Source organism: Danio rerio, chromosome 22, assembly GCF_049306965.1.
Source record: "Danio rerio strain Tuebingen ecotype United States chromosome 22, GRCz12tu, whole genome shotgun sequence".
Lineage (NCBI taxonomy): Eukaryota > Metazoa > Chordata > Actinopteri > Cypriniformes > Danionidae > Danio > Danio rerio.
In genome coordinates, this window is record NC_133197.1 from 41,130,664 (window position 1) to 41,152,899 (window position 22,236).

Below are 22,236 nucleotides of genomic sequence, written 5' to 3' on the forward strand. Positions count from 1 at the left end.
AGACACTGTGCTCATAAAGGGATGGACATGGTCAGCAGCAATACTCAGGTAGGCTGTGGCGTTGATGCTCAATTGGTACTAATGGACCCAAAGAAAATCTCCCCCACACCATTACACCACCACCACCAGCCTGAACCGCTGATACAAGGCAGGATGATCCATGCTTTCATGCTGTTGAGGCCAAATTCTGATTAGAAATGTGCGTTAACGAGCAGTTGGGACAGGTGTACCTAATAAAGTGGCCAGTGAGTGCAATTCTGCCTATATAGGTTTTTTGACTTGCAATACAGTTATAAAAGCACAATTTAACTAATAATGCACACAAGCAGAATTTTAAGTTATGTTGATAAATGTATGTATATAACGAAGGTCTGCTTGCTTTTGACATTATATAAAATAGATTCATTTAAAAATATATTAATTATTAGAATAAATGTTTTGATGGGCAAGTACAATGTTTTCCAGCTGGGCTGTTGAATAAATTCATAGTGTTTTCAGCCCTATATCAGTCTGACATTTCATTCTTGATGGATTTAAAGTCTTAAATTTGACTTGAAACCCTGCTTTAGTTTGCTCCAGCGTTGAACACTTCAATCTTTCGATATTTGAACAGCTCTAGAGCTGCCCTCTTCACACAGCGCTAAATAAGACTGTGTGTTTGTAAAAACAGAACCAGCTCTGTTGATTTCTAACAGCAATGCAGAAAAAACACGAGAGATACTTTACAAAACACAATTTATTAAACTCATCATGCTGGACCAGAAGAACTTGAGCGATTCCTAAAGCAAACTCCGATATGTACATTCAGAAAACAGCCGTAATCCTGCCAGATTCATTCATAACGTGGAAATATTTTAAAAGATTAAAAAAAGAAAAGGAAAATGACGAAAGGGATGTTCAAGATTTCTGCACCATCTTCCCATAACCCCCTCTGGCGGGATCATAGTCCTGCCTGTATTCATCTCTGACCTGAAACACAGAGAGAAGGATCATGAAACACCATATATAAATATCTATATACACAGCTGAAGTCAGAATTATTCCCCCCTTTGAGTTTATTTTCTTTTTTTTATATTTCCAGAAATTCTGTGATCCTCGGGAACACTAAAAAACAAACATTACATTACATTATATATGATTATAATTAAAAAAAATGCAGTATCAGTTGACAATATCAAGCATTTATCATTTATTTTACCTGCACAATATCATGTGTAGATAAATAACAGCTTCTGTTCATAATAATGGCAGCAGACACCAAAATGCTTGCACATTACACACAGCTGCATCACGTTTACATGATAGTGAAGGTGGATATGAATAAATGACTGTGTTAATGAGAACGTGCTTTACCTGACCACCAGATTTCCCCCGTCCGTACTGTCGGCCCTCTTTGAAGCCTGCGTCCCAGTCTGTTCTGATGATGCGGTCGTCCAGACGCGTGCCGTTGACAAACCTCATGGCGTTCTCAGCGTCCGCACGAGTGTAATATCTGCAGTACAGCAGTTAACGAACTCACGACAATACAGAGTGTTGCCACAACCATATTTCATAAGCTGCTATTATATCAGTAATCTATCTATCCGTCTGTCTATCTATCTATCTATCTATCTATCTCTCCATCTGTCCGTCTGTCTGTCCGTCTATCTATCTATCTATCTATCTATCTCTCCATCCATCCATCCATCTGCCCATCCATCTATCTATCTCTATCCGTCCATCTGTCTGTCTGTCTATCTATCTATCTATCTATCTATCTATCTATCTATCTATCTATCTATCTATCTATCTATCTATCTATCTATCTATCTATCTGTCCGTCTATCTATCTATCCATCTATCTGTCCATCCGTCCATCTGTCTGTCTATCTATCTATCTGTCCGTCTGTCTGTCTGTCCGTCTATCTATCTATCCATCTATCTATCTATCTATCTGTCCATCCGTCCATCTGTCTGTCTGTCTATCTATCTATCTATCTATCTCTCCATCCATCTATCTATCCGTCCGTCCGTCCATCCATCCATCTATCTATCTATCTGCCTATCCACCCATCCATCCGCCCATCCATCCATCCATCCATCCATCCATCCATCCATCTATCTATCTATCTATCTATCTATCTATCTATCTATCTATCTATCTATCTATCTGCCTGTCCCTCCATCCATCCATTTACCCGTCTGTCTGTCTATCCATCCATCCATCCATCTAATTATCTATCCATCCATCCATCCATCCATCCATCCGTCTGTCTGTCGATCCATCTGCCCATCCATCCATCTAACCGTTTATCCATTCATCCATCTATCTGCCCATCTATCTATCCATCCGTCCATCCATTCATTCATCCATCCATCCATCTGCCCATCCATCCATCCATCCATCTGCCCATCCATCCATCCATCTATCTATCTATCCGCCTGTCCCTCCATCCATCCATCTACCCGTCTGTCTGTCTGTTTATCCATCCATCCATCTAATTATCTATCCATCCATCCATCTGTCTGTCTGTCGATCCATCTGCCCATCCATCCATCTACCCGTTTATCCATTCATCTATCTATCCATCTATCTGCCCATCTATCCATCCGTCCATCCATCCATTCATCCGTCCGTCAAGCTGCCTGAGTAACTGAGTTTGTTTGATTTATGAAACCGAATCCGCCATTAATGAACCTGACTTACCAAAATAAGCCTGGCTTTTTCTCTAAGCTTGGTTTATGGAACAGACCCCAGGTCTCCGCTCAGGTCACCTGACTGAAATCTATCCATTGTGGATGCTCACAGCGCGACGTCAACGCTAACACGATCTATGCTGCAGCTCTAATTAGAAGGATACTCGACGAAGCAGAAGCCGCACGCGGTCTTCTTGATTTTGTCGAGGCCGATGATGATCCTCTTGACGTCTCCACACTTGGCGAAGAGCTCGTGCACCTGCTCCTCTGTGGTGTAGAAGGACAGGTTTCCTACATACAGCGTGGCGCTCTGTTTGAGGAGCTTCTCCTGCTCGTAACGGTTGCCCTGACAACGAGACCAGATCATGCATTTTATTATGTGTGTGTTTTATTCACGAGTGAAATCTACTTCTGTCTTGCAGAACTACTCTTAAATTAACTTTATTCTTATTTTTGTTATTACATGTTACTCCTAATATTATTATGTTATTACATGTTATTCCTAATAATAATAATAAAAAAAGTTTATTCAGCAAAGGCATGTTGATCACATGACATAGGATATATATATAAAAATAAAGAGAGAGCTGGCTATTATAATAGTTATATAATAATTCTAATATTTATAATATTTTTTTTTTAATTCTGTTCATGAGCTGCATTATATTGAGAAAACTTGACATTGCGTTATTTTTTCCCTCTGCGATATTAATACAATTTCAGCAGATGACTTAAATAGCAGCGTTTGGAAAGTCTTTCATTTAGATTGATTGGAATGATTTTAACGGGCAGTGAAATAGAAACATATTTGAATGTCCTTTATTATACACATAATGAACAAAATACAGTCATAAATAAACACAAAGGAGCAAATATTAAAAAGAAATAAACCACACGTTACGCTTTTCAGGGGAGAGTAGCTGTTTTCAACTGCAGTAATTGAATAATCAAATGTAAATTAACATTGCAGTCTTCATCATATAAATATTTCCATGAAATGCATCTTTATTAAACTTCTTTATGCTCTACTGAAATGCTCACGCAGTCGCAGGCCTTAAAAACACATGCAGACGATACATGTTATACTCTATTGTGTTTCCATGTCTGCACTAATCTCATGTGTTTTGTGGTTTCTGGTCATTTATAATCCAAACTCAACAATGCATATCTTGAGATCTGACTATTGCCAATGCAAACATTGCGATATCAAACAATATATTGGGCAGCCCTAATAATAATATAATAATAATGATGATAAAAGTAATAATAATGATAATAATAATAACAATAATAGTAATAATAATGATGATAATAATAATAATAATAATGATAATAATAATAATATTAATAATTATAATAATAATGATAATAATAATAATAGTGATGATGATAATGATAATATTAATATTAATATTAATTATAATGATGATAATCACTAATAATAATAATGAAAATAATATTAATAATAATGATGATGATAATAATAACAATAACATTTATATTAATGATAATTAAGATGATATTAATAATAATAATGATGATAATAATGTAAATAATAATAATGATGATAGTAATATAATAATAATAATATGATAACAACAATAATCATGATAATAATAATAATAATGATGATAATGACGATAATAATAATGACAGTATTAATAATAATAATAATATTAACGATATCAATAATGATATGTCTCTTTTGCAGCAATTTGGCGTATTAGAATGTTTTAAAATGCATCAGATGATATTATTAATCGGTTGTAAGTAAAAGTTTGGGGAAAATGTTTTTGGTTATAAAGTTTGTGGACATAAGAACGGTCTAATACTAAGATTCATCTTTCCAAAATAAAACTTTAAATCTTGCAGATTCCTAACTTTAGTGTGGTAGTGTATGTGCAAACACTGCTGCAAATATAAATCACAATTGTATTATTTAATTTACTCGTCTTTTTTAAGGAACTGTAAGTGTAACAATGTTTATGATAATGATGAAACAAAATAATAATATTAATAAAATAAATAAGTAAATAAAAATATTAATAAAAAGGCAAATATGATTGAAATCTTTATAGGTTTAAAAAAAAGATCAATTAATGAAAATCTACAATTACACTCATTCAGACCTGTACTCATTACAATGGATAAACACATTAGTGATCATATCATATTTAAATAGACTTTATTACAAACATTTTGCTGATAAAATAGGTAAAACCTTGTGGTGTTAAGCAAAGTGGCATATCCAAAGCATACCAATGACAAAACTTATTATTAGACTGAAGTACAGCTCAGTGTTTCTGCTCTCAGCCATAAACAAACTCTAATACAACTTATACCTTTAGATAAAGCATGTGGTAGAAATATAAACAGTAAATCAATTTCAACAACAACATTAACATAAATGTTTACCTGCAAAAACAAATAAACAAACAAATAATGCGATTAAACTAAGGAGAAAGACATTAAAAATACAAAGAAAACAGCTGAACACAATTAAACATCGCGCATTTTACACTCACCTTAAAATGCTGATCCCTGTACTGGCTCACATCAACATAGGAGTCGCTGAAAAGAGCATTTAACTTTATGGACATTGTGAAAAAAGCAAATTAATTGAGGAAAAGTGAAGCTGGACGTGTTTAAATCAGCACGACACACAAAGCGGAAAGCGCTCTTCTTCATATGTGCATGACACCGGCTCACACTGCTTTACCGCCACCTACTGTTGAGAGCAGCTAAGGCTACGACATTGTTGATTACCTTTGCCTACTACTTAAATAATTTAAGCAACAATTCATTGAGCAAAACAGTAGTGCGAAGAGACAAATAAACAAATATTTCCCACTATTATTTGACTTTACATTTCTTCTTCTCGTTTGTCTCCCGCTTTTCCTCGCGATAAGACCGCGAGCAGTCTGTGACGTCATCTGCGATATCCAACATGGACGTGCGGATAAACAGCGGCGTTTCTGCTCGAGCAGAGAGAAAAGAGCAAGAAAAGGCCAAAATAATCCAGCGAGAGAAACAACGGCAGACTATGAAGACGGTATGAAAACATTACAAATAATCCATATTCATATGAACTGAATCTGCGATGTGGTACACAATTAAAGCCATACAGCCGGTGCTAATCAGCCGTTGCCCCTCATTCCCATGGTAACCACAGGATCTATCACTAGCGTAATTACAGTAGGGAAGCTGATGGTCAGTCAAGATGAGGCAGACTGTACAACCTGTAAAGACGCGGTTTACTGTGCTAAATAGGGATTTGCCCTCATATTTGGTTCAATATCTCTTTATGAGGGTTAAAGGACCAGTTGTAAGAAAATAACCCATATTTGATATTCATCCTGCTGAAATAAACAAACAAAACAACAGGAGACCACCACAGAAGACTGAATGGGTACTGAGGTAGAGTTGGTTTATATTCGCACATTCGTCCATTAAGAAGTCTCTATATTGTTTACCATGTTTCCTTGAATATTCAGTCAGTATTAGCATGCCAGTGTGACTTGAAAGCAACATGAACACTATCTGGTAGACTGATCAATGCTGTACTGTGATCATTAATAGCTGCTAATGTGGTTTCCTTCTTTAGAATTTGCAAACAACACTTTCCTGACATGATATTATTAAAGAGAAGGTCTGAATGTCTGAATATAAAAGCAACTTTAGCTCTATGGAATGGGTTTGATTATATTTATAATGGAGGTGTTTAGGTCACACTCCTCCTCTGTGCACCGGGCACTTTGTTTGAAACACTTCTGTTTCTGTTTGTACAGAATATAATGATAATGATAGCTCCTCTACATGTTTATACTTGTGCCCTTTTCTACAGCCACATACTCTATATCTAAAGTCTTCAAATATATTATATTTGCTTTTATTTTCTGTTGCATAACCTCTACTTCTCATAATTTCTATTCTTATTATTATTCTTATTCTTATTATTATTATTATTATTATTATTATTATTATTGTCATTATGTTTAAGGTCATGAGTGGTTGAGTAATGCCGAGTTCAGACTGCAGGATTTTAGCCCTGATGTTGACTTGTCGAGAGGTTTCTACCATAATCTATGCAAAAGTTATTCAAACTGACGAGAGAACGGAACCACTAATGGGTGTATTGGGCCAGTACAAACCTTTAAAATTGAAAGAGTTCTGAAGTAAATGACTTGACGGACCGGTACCAGAGCTTAGGAGGTGTATTGCACACATTTTATTCATCCATTTTCTGTTAGTCCTTTTATTAATCAGGGGTCGCCACAGCAGAATGAACCGCCAACTTATCCAGCATATGTTTTACACAGCGGATGCCCTTCCAGCTGCAACCCATCTCTGGGAAACACCCATACACACTCATACACTGAGGCCAATTTAACCTACCCAGTTCCCCTATAGCGCATGTGTTTGGACTGTTGGGTAAACCGGAGCACCCGAAGGAAACCCACGCCAACACGGGGAGAACATGCAAACTCCACACAGAAACGCCAACTGGCCCAGCTGAGACTCAAACCAGTGGCTTTCTTGCTGTGAGGTGACAGCACTACCTACTGCGCCACTGTGTTGCCGTCCACACATGTTATGTTAAATTGAATGCAAATGTGACAGGACTGACCGAAACACAGGACAATTGTACATTTAATTGTGTTATAAATTTGTATAAAGGTTATTTATAATTTCAGTTGAAGGGAATCATAATAAGTAAATAACTAAATAACAACTATTTTTTTTCTAAATAACAGTTTTTAGCATAACAAATCTATTAATTCTGTAGGTTTATTTGGGCTGACGACAAGGACAGGGTTAGTAAATTTCTAAAGTGTTTTTAATAAACAACAAAAATCAGAATAACTGAAATCAAGCCCATTTTAGACATTTTTGGGATGAAACACTATTTATTCACTGTATTTGTATTTTGATGGACAGATAATGTACAGTATTGGTCATATGTCCTGTAAGCATTTCCCTGCATGTCATATGATGCATGACTGTGTATGTGACTAATACAATGTGAATTTTACCATTAGACCCTTAATAACATGGCTCCTATATTTAATTTCAGCAGCTTTACAGTAATCTGTCTTGAGTTAATAATATCTATGGAGGACCAAACTTGCAAAAATTAAAAATAAGAACAAACTGATTGTTCCAGATCTCGAAGATCCTCCAGAAGTGTGAGTCTGAGTGGACAGAGGAGGAGCGGTCGATGCTGCAGGCGCATCAGGACACCGTGCAGGAGCTGAGCCGACGACAGAACCGCAGACACCTGCTCAAGAGGAAACAAGAGGAGGTACAGAGTGTGCTGTAAACTAACGCTGAACATTATATTATAATATGTGTGTCTACAATAGTTTAACATTAAAATATATGATTAAATATTGCTGAATAAATCATTCATATAATAAAGACCATGTTATTTTACGTTTGATTGTTTAATTTATGTATTTGAATACCGTCAGACTCCCCAGAAAGCCATGAAGCACTGTTCATTTCACTTTTATTTTTGCACTTTTCTTTTATTAGTTTTAGTTATAAAAAGTCTTGGTTTCATTAGGTAATGCTTGTTAATGTATTTACTAACATGAACTTATGAACGATATTTGTACAACATTTATTATTCATAACTCAACCATGTACTCATGCATTATAGACATCCACATTTGTGTTTGTCAACATTAGTTAATGTGAAGTAACAAATCCACAACTGAATTTTCATTAACTAATGTTGTGTAACATGAAAAAATGCTGTAGCAAATGTATTGCTCAATCTTTGTACATGTTAGTAAATGCAGTAAATAATACAAACTTATTACCTTTTACAACCTTATTAAATCTTACCACTTTGGTGGTTTATACACACACACACACACACACACACATACACACACACACACACACTGCCGTAAGTTTGGGGTCAGTTTTTTTTCTGTTCTGAAGTTATTCTGTTTATCAAGGCGACATTTATTAAATGTAAAATAAATTGTTAAATATTTATTTAAATTTTAAATAACTGCTTTCTTAATGCATGTAGTTTCAAATAAAAATATTACTCCAGTCATTATTGCTTTTATTATTGTTACAATTAATAATAATAATAATAAAAATAATAATAATAATAACTATAAATATTAGAGTGATTTCTGAAGGATCATGTGCTGAATGAAGCTGAAAATATACCTTTAAAATTACTGGAATAAATTATTAAATTAAATTATAAGCTACATTTAAAAATTCTACTGACCCCATACTTTTGACCGGTAGTATATATATATATATATATTGAAATGACTAAATTTTTTGTCCATTACAGTTATTTAAATTACATTTACACTGCATTTAGTCATTTATTCAGTACTAAATTAAATGAAACCTAAACAAAACCAAAGCTTTTGTGTCTTTTATAGTATGATAAAGTGCTATATGGGATATGCTGTGTGTGCAGGCGGATTTAATCTATTGATCTTTGGATGCTAAACAGTTGAAGTCAAAGTTGTAAGCCCTCCTGGGGGATTTTTATTTGTTTTCCAAATATTTCCCTTATGCTGAGTTAAACAGACAGAAGGCATTGTCACAGTATGTCTATGTTTTTTCTTCCAGAGAAAGTCGTCTTTATTTTAGTCTGACTGGAAAAAAAGCTGTGATATATTTATTTTAAATATATTTTTATTCTAAATATATATATTTATCTTTTTACAGTGTTTAAGGCCAATATTATTAGTCATCCTAAGAAATGTATGATGTTTTGAATTATCTACACAACAGAACACTGGCATCTAATAACTCGACTAATTATTCCAACAAGTTAACATAATAACCTAGTGAAGTCTTTATATTGCGCTTTAAACTCATTACTAATATCTTGAAAAATAGGTACAAGCATTTAAATTTGACAGGAGTACACTAATCATTTTGGGATGTTTGCAGATGTTTGATGATGCTGAGAACTTGAAGACTAAAGTGAAGCAGCTGGCAGAGGCAGTCCAGCGGGCCAAACATCTGGTCATTTACACCGGAGCAGGAATCAGTACGGTACGTCTCGCGTTCAGCTCAAAGCTTTTTAGATGGATTGTAATGTGCTGAAGAACATCCTTTCAAAACTTACTCACTATTAGTATTTACTCACCCTCAGGGTGTTCCAAACCTGTGTGAGTGTCAATTGTCCTCTGTTGATTCCAAAAGAGGATAGGTTGGTATCCAGATACGGCACTCGGGACCTGTGTTCAATAGCAGACGATTGTCTATGCTAGATTTCAATGGCAGACAGTGATCTAGGCTATTTTTAACAGCAGATGTATAACATAATAAATAGCTCTGATAAATAGTTTATTGACAATTCAGTATGCAATCCCAAAATGTTAATTTACAAACCCCCTGGGTTACATCTCAAATGAGAAAGAAAGAATAATTTGGAGGTCAAAAAGAGCATTTGATAGCCATGCAGCACTATAATTATTAACTGCTTATGGAACAGCAGGTCTATGTCTGTGTTGGTCCTGTTGAATACGCAGCTTCATCATAGTCTGTAAGTTTGTGCTTATTTGTGTGTTTTTCAGGCCGCCTCCATCCCAGACTATCGAGGGCCCAATGGAGTGTGGACTCAGCTGCAGAAGGGCCGGTCTGTGAGGTGAGGATCCGCCGCTACGCTGTGGCCTGTGTGAAGATGTTTTTTCCTCCAGATGGATGTGTTTGGTGCCACATGTTCACATCTGTCTGTGTGCTTTTGTAACCATCAGTACATCCGATCTGAGTCAGGCTGAGCCGACCCTCACACACATGAGCATCTGGATGCTGCACAAAATGAAGATGGTGAGGAACTGCACATCATTTATGTGGACTGTGAATAACTTTGATTTGATTTATTAATTTAAACAGAAATATCATACATGATTCCTTAACACATGGAGCGGGATGAAGCACAAGCTTATTATATTCCCACATCATTACCACACACATCATTCGTCACTTACACTTATTTCTTCTTTTACTTTTGTTTTTAGCTGAGACATGTGCGCTTTGCGTGAGACATGTTTAATCTGAATACTTGCACACACATACATGCATTCAAAAAACATGAACTGAGTTATCATCCAGGAATATGATGGACACATACATGTAGATCTATCTTACTGAATGTGTGTGTGTGTACAGTACACTCAAGCAAAACAATATACAGCTGAGGTCAGAATTATTCACCCCCCCTTGAATTTTGTTTTCTTTATTAAATATTCTCCAGATGATGTAGAACAGATTGAGGAAATGTTCACAGTGTGTCTGATAATGTTTGTTCTTCTGGAGAAAGTCTGATTTGTTTTATTTGGGCTAGAATAAAAGCAGTTTTTAATTGTTTAAACAGCATTTTAAGCTCAATATTATTCACCCCTTTAAGCTATATTTGTTTTGGATAGTCTACAGAACAAACCATCGTTATACAATAACTTGCCTAATTACCCTAACCTGCCTAGTTACCCTAATTACCCTAGTGAAGCCTTTACATGTCACTTTAAGCTGTATAGAAGTGTCTTGAAGAATATCTAGTCTAATATTATTTACTGTCATCATGACAAAGAGGAAATAAATCAGTTATTAGAGATGAGTTATTAACACTGTTATGATCAGACATGTGCTGGAGAAATCTGCTCTCTGATACACAGAAAATGAGGAATAAAATAAGCAGGGGGGTGAATAATTCTGCCTTCAGCTGTATGCAAATACAATATACTTAAATTTATGCTCACCAGTTAAAACACACACACACAACTGCTTTTATTAAATAGAGAAGGCAATAAAATCTATATTCTGAAATATTATAGATCTAAAATAGCGTATTTAAAATACTTTTATTCAACAAGGGTTTATTAAAATAATTCAAGGTGACTTTAAAGGTATATTTTTCCAGTCTTGTTTTAAAAATTTTTTTTTTTTTCATTTACTAAACCATTTAAAAAGGTTTTACAAACATATAACCTTTTTCAAGGGATAATAACCATTACTACTAACTGAGCACTTGGTCAGCCTGTTAGACACTGATCATATACTGAGGATTTGTAGTGAAACACAAAGGCCTTGTTTTCCATCTGATTTGAGCATGTTGATGAATATCTTGTTTCCTCTTAAGCCAGGCATGTCCAAACTCGGTCCTGGAGGGTCGGCGTCCTGCAAAATTGAGTTCCAACCCTAATCAGACACACCTGGGCTAGCTAATCAAGCTCTTACTAGGCTTTCTAGAAACATCCTTGCAGGTGTGTTGAAGCAAGCTGGAGCTAAACTCTGCAGGACACCGGCCCTCCAGGACTGAGCTTGGACACCCCTGACCTAAGCCGTACTGAAATGATTTTAATGTGAAGAGCGTTGTACAAATACACCTGGCTAGACTTCTGTTGTGTTTGCAGGTTCAGCATGTGGTCTCACAGAACTGTGACGGTCTTCATCTGCGCAGTGGTCTTCCCAGACACGCTCTCTCTGAACTCCACGGAAACATGTTCATTGAGGTCTGCACAGGTTACCATTGTAAACCAGTCATAGATTGTGCAGAAACAATGATATCTGAAGTCCTAAAAGTAAAGCACCAAGATCTTAACATACAGCTGAAGGCAGAATTATTCACCCCCCTGCTTATTTTATTCCTCAATGTCTGTGTAGCGGAGAGCAGATTTCTCCAGCACATGTCTAATCATAACAGTGTTAATAACTCATCTCTAATAACTGATTTATTTCCTCTTTGTCATGATGACAGTAAATAATATTAGACTAGATATTCTTCAAGACACTTCTATACAGCTTAAAGTGACATGTAAAGGCTTCACTAGGGTAATTAGGGTAACTAGGCAGGTTAGGGTAATTAGGCAAGTTATTGTATAACGATGGTTTGTTCTGTAGACTATCCAAAACAAATATAGCTTAAAGGGGCGAATAATATTGAGCTTAAAATGCTGTTTAAACTATTAAAAACTGCTTTTATTCTAGCCCAAATAAAACAAATCAGACTTTCTCCAGAAGAACAAACATTATCAGACACACTGTGAACATTTCCTCAATCTGTTCAACATCATCTGGAGAATATTTAAACAAGAAAACAAATCAAAGGGGGGTAAATAATTCTGACTGTATATCCTGCATGAATTGGATGTTTTGTCCTGCTCCAGTAATGTAACTCAAGTTTATTTATGTAGTGATTTCACAGTAATGATCATTCCAAAGCAGCTTTATAAAAGGTGCACGTTATTACATCACAATCTAAACGAGAGTTTTTTTTCTTTTGATTAATACTGTCATTACATCAATTATTATTATTAATCATTATGACTATGAATACTAAATACTATTTCAATATTCTGATTGTTGTTAATGTTATTTATTTAATTTTATTGACATTATGTTTCCATTGCTTTTTATGTGTTTGCCTCTTACTGATTGTTGTGTTTCGCACACTTAAATAAATAAATACACAGGAATATCAGAAAGAGTTAAGGATGTTGAGTATATGCTGGACATTACAGCAGTCATACTATATAACCCGCAGTTATAAAGTGATATCTCTGTTGTATATAATACATTTTCAGTTAAGTGATCTGATCATCATAACAACCAAGAACAAATTCATTCATTCATTTTCTTTTGGGCTTAGCTCCTTTATTAATCCGGGGCCGCCACAGCGGAATGAACCGCCAACTTATCAGCACGTTTTTACATGGCGGATGCCCTTCCAGCTGCAACCCATCTCTAGGAAACAAGAACAAATTGTGTGTCATTATTGCTTAAGATCTTGTGCTTTCCTCGAGGTGTTTATTCAGAGTTTGATCCTGTAGTATTAAATGTAAGCCCCTGTATCATGTGTCTCATAGGTCTGCGATTCCTGCTCTCCACCACGAGAGTTTATCCGACTGTTTGACGTGACTGAGCGCACGGCTCTGCATCGGCACGGGACAGGCCGCTCGTGTCCCCACTGTCGAGCTGAGCTCAGAGACACCATCGTGCATTTTGGAGAACGTGGCACTTTGGAGCAGCCGCTCAACTGGAAGGGGGCAGCAGAGGCCGCACAACGGGCTGACCTCATCCTCTGCTTAGGCTCCAGTCTGAAGGTGAGGATATGACTAGAGTTTTGGGTTGCCAGATGCAGGACAGCAGAGCGTTATGTACTGTTGGGTCGTTTACATTAATTTGGCCATAACTTTTTCTGTGATTCAGCTTACGGAATAATTTCTTTTCTCTTTTGTTATGTTCAGGATGCAAACATCCACTGAATTAAACTGCTGTAAAATGCATCAGATTCATATTTTATTCAGTTTTTATTGCATAAATCTGTCAATCAATCTCAGACCTAATCCAAACTACTAAATCTTTTTGAAAATCACAGGATTTTAATTCTTTAAATGCCAAATTCAGAAATGATGTCACTGATTTGGTAAAAAAAGGGATCCGCTTTAGATGTTGACACTGTATATGATCTGCAGTTTGAGGCACACTAATAATGCTGATCACATTTGTCCATCAGGTGTTGAAGAAGTACTCCTGCTTGTGGTGCATGAATAGACCTGCAAGCAAAAGACCAAAGCTGTACATTGTCAATCTACAGGTAATATTTCCATCACAAAACCGCTCATAATCTGTTGATCCGTCTGTTTTCCACACACTGAACACTTATGCTTGACGTCGTAAACTGACCGCTTGCTGTGTTCTCCTCCTTTAGTGGACACCAAAAGATAACTTGGCCACTCTGAAGATTCACGGGAAGTGTGACGCTGTGATGGCTCTGTTGATGGAGGAGCTGGCTTTAGCAGTTCCCGTTTACAGCAGGCAAGGCCACGTCAAATATAATATAGATCGAGCTGTGATGGTTATTAATATTGTCTATTGTGAATTATTATTATTTATTCTGAGCAAAATAAAAATACTGACCGATCAATTTGACCTACGAAAATACTATTTTGTGATTTATTTATTTACGTAATTTAGTGATTTATATATTTAATTTAACTAAATAAAATAGTTTATGCAACTAAAAAAAAGGTTTATTTGGTTAAATTTAAAATCAGGTTAAATTGTTTAATCACTTATTAAATGACTGAAAATACTCATTAATCTTTATATTTAACGCTCATGCTTAACCTATGTCAGCTATAACTATTTAATTAATTACATTTTGTTTACTAATGTTTTGTTTTATACATTTTACAGAATGAATCGGTTAATTCTTGCATTAATATGTGCGCCTGTTGAATGTTTTTTCACCCATGTTGTGACATCTCTTCTCAAGTTCATGATGTATTAAAGTAGATGCTTTACTTGCATTTATTTTGCTTCTCATGTAGAGTTGAAGGCAAATTATTAGCCCGAGTGCTGTTTAATGTAGAGAAGGGTTTATTTCACACATTTTTTAAACATAATAGTTTAAATAACTCGTTTCTAATAATTCATTTCTTTTGTGTTTTGCCATGATGACCGACAGTTCATACAGGCTGTCTGCAGGGTCCCTTCTTAATCAAGGGCTGTGGCATATAGCTCTACTGGGGCACAGCGCCCCCTAAATAAAATAATACTATAAAAATAATTATTTATATATATATACAGTTGAAGTCTTATTTGCCTGAATTATTTGCCATCGTTATACAATAACTTGCCTAATTACCCTAACCTGCCTAGTTACCCTAATTACCCTAGTGAAGCCTTTACATGTCACTTTAAGCTGTATAGAAGTGTCTTGAAGAATATCTAGTCTAATATTATTTACTGTCATCATGACAAAGAGGAAATAAATCAGTTATTAGAGATGAGTTATTAACACTGTTATGATCAGAGATGTGTTGGAGAAACATCTGAGAAATTGGGGAAAGAAATAACAATTCAAAGGGGGGCGAATACTTCTGACGTCAACTGTATGTGTAAATATATATATATATATATTGAGAACCAGAATTTGACAGTAGGCCTAATAATTCTGCCTTCCACTGATGGTGTTTTACACTAACTTGGCTTTTTTCTAAGAATGTATAGGTTTTGGTTTGAGCTGCTTAAGCCCCAGTGATGGTCATGTTTAAAGAAAAGGCTGTTAATATTAGATTAATTTGTAGGTCTTCAAATGTTTACTCGTTTTATTAATATTGCCTGTATTTTATTCTTTATTCCAGATTGCAGGACCCCATCTTTAGCCTGGCTAAACCCCTCAGTCCGCAAGAGCAGAAGAGTCACTCTCGTAAAGAGATAGCGCCACCTTCTGCTTTAGAGGAGGTTTCGCAGTCAGCAGCGCCACAGGGCGAAGGGCCAGCGGTTCAGGGCGGCTGGTTTGGAAGAGGTTACTCCAAAGGAAGACGGAAAAAGAAGAGTTCCTAGAGTTCATGTTAGGTATACGTCACCCACACAGCTGCTCAAACACACACTTTGGCTTGGTTTAGACTTGTGTTCAGGGTGCATCACGTTTACAGGTTAAAAAAAAACCTATTGATTACTGGTTTTCTGAAGGGTTTTTAAACCACTTGTAGAAGAGTAAAACCTCTGCAGTGGAAAAATCAAAGGCTTACACTGAAAAATAAGCTTTTCTTATGAGTTTTTATCTTGTTTCTTGCCCAAATATCCAACAATTCTGAAATCAAGAAGAATCTTCACGATGAGTGAAACACTTAGTCTTGTTTTCAGAAATATTTCAATTGACTTTTCCCTTAAAACAAGGTATAATATAATAGATTTGCATTGATATGGGTTTATCTTGCTGTTGTGCTTGTTTTCAGTGAAATCTCACTGAACTTGAATGTATTATTTCCCAAAACAAGACTTGTCTAGAACATGCTTCTTAATTAAGGATTTTAAGGAGATGTTTTGACTAAAAACAAGATAAAAACTCATTGTTTTGTGGTGTAGACTGGTTTACATGATGGTTTGGTTTTGCTGAGTGCACTTTACTTCCATTCTCAGGTTTATTAAATAAGCAATATATGTTTTTATGACAGCGGGTTTATGAGAACACGCTCACATTTGTTGCTGATGGTATTTATTAGTTCATCTAAAAAAGACGAGTGTTATTTACTCGGCCATATGTGGTTCCAAACCCTGAAAAAACAATGCAAAATGCATACAAACGACAGAGTAATATTGCAAATGTCATTATTTTAATGCAGAATAGCATGGGTGTTATGCTAAATTTCAGCAACGCATGCTGGAACAACATATAGATGGATAAATGAGGTGTTCATTTTTAGATTGCACTTCAGAATATAATGGTTTACATAAAGTCAGTATTACTGGATTGAGTGATTAGAAACGCTTTATTTCAGTCCACTATTTAATGATCAATCAGAGAGTGTGTATACATCAATGAAACCTTTTTATTGACCTTCAACAAATGGTGCTATAACCACAATTCACCTGCTAACTTTCATGTGTAAGGCATGTTATTAGACTTTACAGTAAGGTTGCATTAGTTAATGCATTTACTAAAACAGTAAACCATGCACAACACACAGTTTATTACAGCATTTGTTCATGTTCATACAGTTTGTGAACTCATGGTGCATTAACTAACGCTACCCAGCATGCATTTAGACGTTGAGCTATGCTTCTACAAACACTGTTCATAAGTCATGTTAGTGAACACATTAAACTAATGAAAGCTCATTGTAAAGTTTGACCACTCATGTGTGGACTTTAACATGAACTGGGGATGATGCTCGCTCAGAGGTGCTCACTGATTTAAGCTGTTGCAGTAATCTGACTGCTGAAAGTGCCACTGCGTTGTGTATTTTGTCCCATCATGGCCATTTGAGTGCAGATGTTTTGATTTCTACACACTACTGTATTTGAAGATCTACTTGTGCTGAAAATTAAAGATTTGTATTACACAATTGTAAGTTTCCTTCACTTCTTGTATCAAAAGATTCATCTGACGCCCAAAACAGACCTTTTAAACAGGATTGATGTTTAGCTGTTGGTTTTCAGCTTGTTTACTGCATCGATGAGCTCTGGGAAGGCTGTGTTCTGGAAATGTCCGCGGTCCGAGTACTTATGTAAATCTGTCTTCAGTCCATCAGCAACTTCCTGTTGCTCGTCCCAGGGCAAAAACGGGTCGTCTGTAGAGCCGAACTGAAGGATGTACTCCACATTTGCTCGTATCTTTTCCCATTCCCATGGTCGGCTGAAATATCCTGCGCATAGAAGGCAGAGAACAGAGAACATCACGTGAAAACGATTAACAGATGTGAAACAACACGATGAAAAAAATTAACTAAATATAAAACTCACCTGACTTTCATCGTCTGGAATAAACATTTTTAATGTCGTGATATTCCAGTAATTACATGACCCGTGGTTATTTAACATGCAACAATATTTAAATATGCACTTAAAAATACATGGAAGAAACCTAGCTAATGATGAACTCACCGCTCTCACGCTCATTCTCATCTCCCAGATGTGATGTGTAGGCGCCCACCAGAATAATGGCAAAAACCTTGTGTGTTTCTGCATACCTGAAGCCCACAAACAGAAAGCGATCAGTGTAAAGACACGACACATGCAGCAATTCTCCAACTATCAACTGCAAGTTATTTTCAAGGATGCTTTTAAATGTTAAAACTGCAACTAGATCAGATTCGGGCGATCAAATCTGTATTTATCGACCCAACACCATTGTCAATAAGAAAAGTTTGGTATGAAGCGCTAGTGTTTTATTCAAATGTGGCTGCTGAGCGCGTGCCTTGGAAGCAATGCCAATAAGCTTAGTGTGTGCTTAGTTGAGAGGGGTCTGGCTGCAGCGCTGGTGCAGTGCAATCTGAGCTGCATCCAATGCTTTTTAATAGGCCCCACCCCTCACAGTGACGTCACTGGCTTGAGTGCATTGTGTCTGACATTGCACTGCTGAGTGCTTGCATCATAAAGGCTTAGTTTGCTATTTCCAATGGAGGGACGTGACTTGCACGACGCACACATGGGAGCATTTTCCAGGCACACCTAGTTCAAAAACATCTGAACTTTCCCGAATGCTGCGAGGATGTTGCCAGAGTGTTTTTGGTTTCTTTTCTTGTGCATCCCAGCCACTAGCATCTTGACAACTTGTAATATTACAATACATACTTGAATAATGATGTTGGTTCTTTCACTTGACAGCTCAGATCTGATGATCCTCATTTGTGTTGTTTAGAGTTTGAGGTTTACTGCATTATTATTATTCACACTTTACACTTTACCATTGCACACACTTTGTAGCATTTTATTGATCAGGTTTAAGAGTCTCTTTACCACTTACATTTGTTTTATTATAAAGAGAGCAGATATTATTGCTTAAATATTTTGGTCTTCGGCTATTAAAACTATTTAGTAATGTTGGTCAATTAAAATAAAGTGGTTAAAGAAAAAAAAATCATAATATTCCTAAATGGATTGATAAAAAATATTCAATAATTATCAATACTAAATTATATGGAATGTGAATATTGGATAATTGTTTTTGCAATATCGCCCAGCCCTAAATTATCCTCACTTTAATCTTCATTAAATGTGTATTCACATGGGGAAATGATCAGAAATACAGTGACAGACCTGGACACGTGATCTTCAATAGGGCTGCACAATATTGGAAAACATACCTTTATAAATGCGACTTATATTGCGATAACTTAATCAGTTTTTTATCAGTAATTTTAAAATCAATAATTTTAGATTGACTGAAATTATTTTGTATAAAATATAATAAACAAGCAGAGAGTAAATAAAGTAGAGCAAATATAGAAATGAAGGAGCCTAACAGGTACAGAAATAAAAGAGTCAAATGTAAAAGCTGAAAGCTGTATAATCCTCATTGAGCAAATATTCAATATGATTAATCTTTGTTAAAGCTACAAACTTAATATTTCCTTGAGCTCGAATGCTTTAAACTCACTTAAAATGTTTACGCAGGCCTTAAAAACACGAGCAGTTGATCAAATCATTTCTCTTTATTATGGTTCAACTCCATCGATGTGTTCTGAACTGCTGTACCTGGTCAACAGTACAGTCTCGACTCCACATTGCAGGTCCTGCGATGAGACGATTGTGTATTCACACATTGCGATATCGATGATGAAAGTATATATTGTGCAGCCCTATTCTTCATATCTCGCTGTGGCTCATCTATAATATTCATGATATCTCTATGGTGTTCTTCAGTACCTCATGGCTGCAGCCGCTCCTGAACTGTGTCCGATGATGAGCGTTTCTTCATCACATTTCAGATCCTTCTCCATGAACGGCAGCCAGACGCTCTCTCTGGCCGTTACTGTCAGGGTAAATATATTATGTTATGCCAGATATATATGATTTACATCTCATCTAATGTAGTCATGTCAGATTGTCTTGTACTACCAGGATCCGGCATGTTCTTCAGTGCACAAGACAGATCTGGAATCTGGAGAAAAGATAAAGTGTTTTAAATGATGTGCTTGTTGGTATAGCTGTGTTTGGTGATGAGGTAAACACAACAGTGCCTTTTATTTTGTAGTAATATGCAGTAATATTTCGAGGAATGCTAACTGGCAGTTTCTTTTCAGCTTAGTCCCTTTATTAATCCGGGGTCGCCCCAGCGGAGTGAACCACCAACTTATCCAGCACACGTTTTACACAGCAGATGCCCTTCCAGCTGCAACCCATCTCTGGGAAACACACTCATACACTACGGACAATTTAGTCAACCCAGTTCCCCTATAGCACATGTGTTTGGACTGTGGGGAAACCGGAGCACCCGGAGGAAACTGATGTGAACCCGGGGACAGCATGCAAACTCCACATAGAAACACCTACTGACCCAACCGAGGCGCAAACCAGCAACCTTCTTGTTGCCTTGAGGCCACAGCACTACCTACTGCACCACTGCATCGCCCCAATTCAGATTTATTTAATCAATTTTTTACATCAGATCAGGATCTTAGTGAGTACTTCACTATATGTGATGGTTACATTTAGGATAGGGAATGTTTATTTCCAGAACCTTTACAGTCATTTTTACCTGGCTTTGGAACAATTTTCCCAAACCCATAAATCGTAGGAAGTCTTTTGAGGAATATTAGTACATTTTACATTCATATATCTTCTGAATTGCCAGCTACATGCATTTATATGTACTTCATTTATAGCAGGGGTGTCAAACTCAATTCCTGGAGGGCCGCAGCCCTGCACAGTTTAGTTCCAACCCTGCTCCAACACACTTACCTGTAGGTTTCAAACAAGCCTGAAGGACTCAATTAGTTTGATCAGGTGTGTTTAATTAGGGTTGGAACTAAACTGGCCAGACTTGCGGCCCTCCAGGAACTGAGTTTGACACCTGTGCTTTAAAGGATGTGATAAATTTACAAGATCTCACTCTGTATTCGTATTGTTAGATGAGTAACCGCATCAGTGCGAGTTGAGACAGCTGTTTATTCCTGTTTATAGTTTTATGTTCAATCAATCAATAAAAACATGCAGCACTTGTGTTATTTTACATTTTGCAAAGTTTCAATAAACTGATCGATTTTTAAATATGATCAGGCTTCAGATGAACTGGGTCAGGTCAGGTGGAAACTGTCTGTGTAGATGTTATAATAGAGGACACAGAGGTAGAGTTGGTTTATATTCGCACATTGGCTCATTTAGCAGTCTCTATATTGTTTATCATGCTACTGTGAATATTCGATCAGTGTTAGCACGCAATGATGACTTCAACACAACATCAACACTGTTTATTTGACTGTCATCAATGCTGTACTTTAATAATCAATAGCTGCTAATATGATTTCACTATTTAGAGTTTGCCAATAATACTTTTATGAAATTGTATTATTAAGGAGAAAGTCTGAATGTGCGAATAAAAGCTTCACCTCGTTATAGATGACACGTGTCTGTGTTATTGCATTCTCTCGGTGACCTGACCGTACCTCATTTATTCGTTTGTTGGCCCATCCGTACCAGTTGCTACGCTCAACATCTCCTGCGCCGTTCCCAGGCACAATCACAACTCTCTTCAGAGGCATTTTAACAGAAAAATCCAGCTCCTTACTCAAAAACTCATACACGGAAACACCCCAGACGGCATGTGGAGCGATATTCCGCAGCGCAGCGCCTCCTGGAGGTCAGTCCGCCATCTTGCTCTGAGTTTTAACTTCTCCGACTTTTTGTCAACTGCAAACTACGAGCTGAAGTTATTTTAAATAAGGCGTTTACATTGAACAGACAGCATCCGGGTCTGCTTTATACATTAATCATCGTTAAATGCGAGGTCAGATGGGGAAATGGCTGAACACGTGATCTCTCGCTTTTTTTTTTTTTTGTAAAATATTTTCACAATTGCTAATAAAATTCATAACTTTACTGCATCTTATGAAAAGAATGCATTTAATAAAAGGTCTGATATACCTTTAGATAATATCAGCAACATAAATCCTGTGACGCTGTAAGCATCTGTATTGGCATTTTCATGCATGAATATTGAGCGGGGATTTTCCATGTGAGCTGCTGTGGGTTTCAGTAGGACAGGACTGCACTCACCCACTGCCGCCCCGGGTGATCTGTCATCGGCAAACCTCTCCCATCCGACCGAGAGGAGGAGTGTGT

The 22,236-nt window shown here is 36.5% G+C and overlaps 3 protein-coding genes across 18 annotated transcripts; 1 reads left to right on the forward strand and 2 right to left on the reverse strand.

Moving 5' to 3' along the window:
• Positions 1-718: 718 nt before the first annotated feature.
• ncbp2 (nuclear cap binding protein subunit 2) lies at positions 719-5,347 on the reverse strand. Of its 2 annotated transcripts, none has more exons than XR_012397314.1 (4): positions 5,202-5,347; positions 2,390-3,022; positions 1,354-1,973; positions 719-969 (listed from the first exon to the last, which is right to left on the reverse strand). XR_012397314.1 is itself a non-coding variant. In NM_173249.1 (4 exon segments), coding segments are annotated over 4 exon segments (468 nt in total). In that variant the 5' UTR covers positions 5,277-5,336; the 3' UTR covers positions 725-897.
• A 264-nt stretch (positions 5,348-5,611) lies between these two features.
• On the forward strand, positions 5,612-21,127 carry sirt7 (sirtuin 7). 15 transcript variants are annotated; one of them, XR_012397994.1, is made up of 14 exons: positions 5,612-6,093; positions 7,841-7,978; positions 9,613-9,717; positions 10,242-10,312; positions 10,422-10,494; positions 12,078-12,176; positions 13,530-13,766; positions 14,180-14,260; positions 14,375-14,481; positions 15,813-16,026; positions 19,819-19,935; positions 20,017-20,119; positions 20,199-20,785; positions 20,953-21,127. XR_012397994.1 is itself a non-coding variant. In XM_073937666.1 (11 exons), exons 1-10 carry the CDS (start codon positions 5,624-5,626, stop codon positions 16,012-16,014), a joined length of 1,218 nt encoding a protein of 405 aa, XP_073793767.1. In that variant the 5' UTR covers positions 5,612-5,623; the 3' UTR covers positions 16,015-16,026; positions 20,199-21,127. The 15 variants fall into 15 exon arrangements, 4 of the variants coding, with proteins under 4 accessions (XP_073793767.1, XP_073793768.1, XP_001336438.4 ...); XR_012397990.1 differs by having other exon boundaries at positions 5,612-5,728; positions 19,999-20,119; XR_012397989.1 differs by having other exon boundaries at positions 5,612-5,728.
• On the reverse strand, positions 16,957-21,882 carry rbbp9 (retinoblastoma binding protein 9). Its single transcript, NM_001042748.1, is given in 5 exon segments — positions 16,957-17,819; positions 18,058-18,143; positions 19,822-19,927; positions 20,014-20,056; positions 21,561-21,882. Coding segments are annotated over 5 exon segments (555 nt in total). The 5' UTR covers positions 21,657-21,882; the 3' UTR covers positions 16,957-17,595.
• Positions 21,883-22,236: the final 354 nt, after the last annotated feature.

Excerpts from the sequence above, each read along its gene's own strand:
- sirt7 (XM_073937666.1), top strand. The coding sequence starts at position 5,624 with ATGGACGTGCGGATAAACAGCGGCGTTTCTGCTCGAGCAGAGAGAAAA. Across the intron at positions 5,729-7,840 it reads AACGGCAGACTATGAAGACG|ATCTCGAAGATCCTCCAGAA; the intron begins GTATGAAAACAT and ends TGATTGTTCCAG. Across the intron at positions 14,261-14,374 it reads TGTACATTGTCAATCTACAG|TGGACACCAAAAGATAACTT; the intron begins GTAATATTTCCA and ends CTCCTCCTTTAG.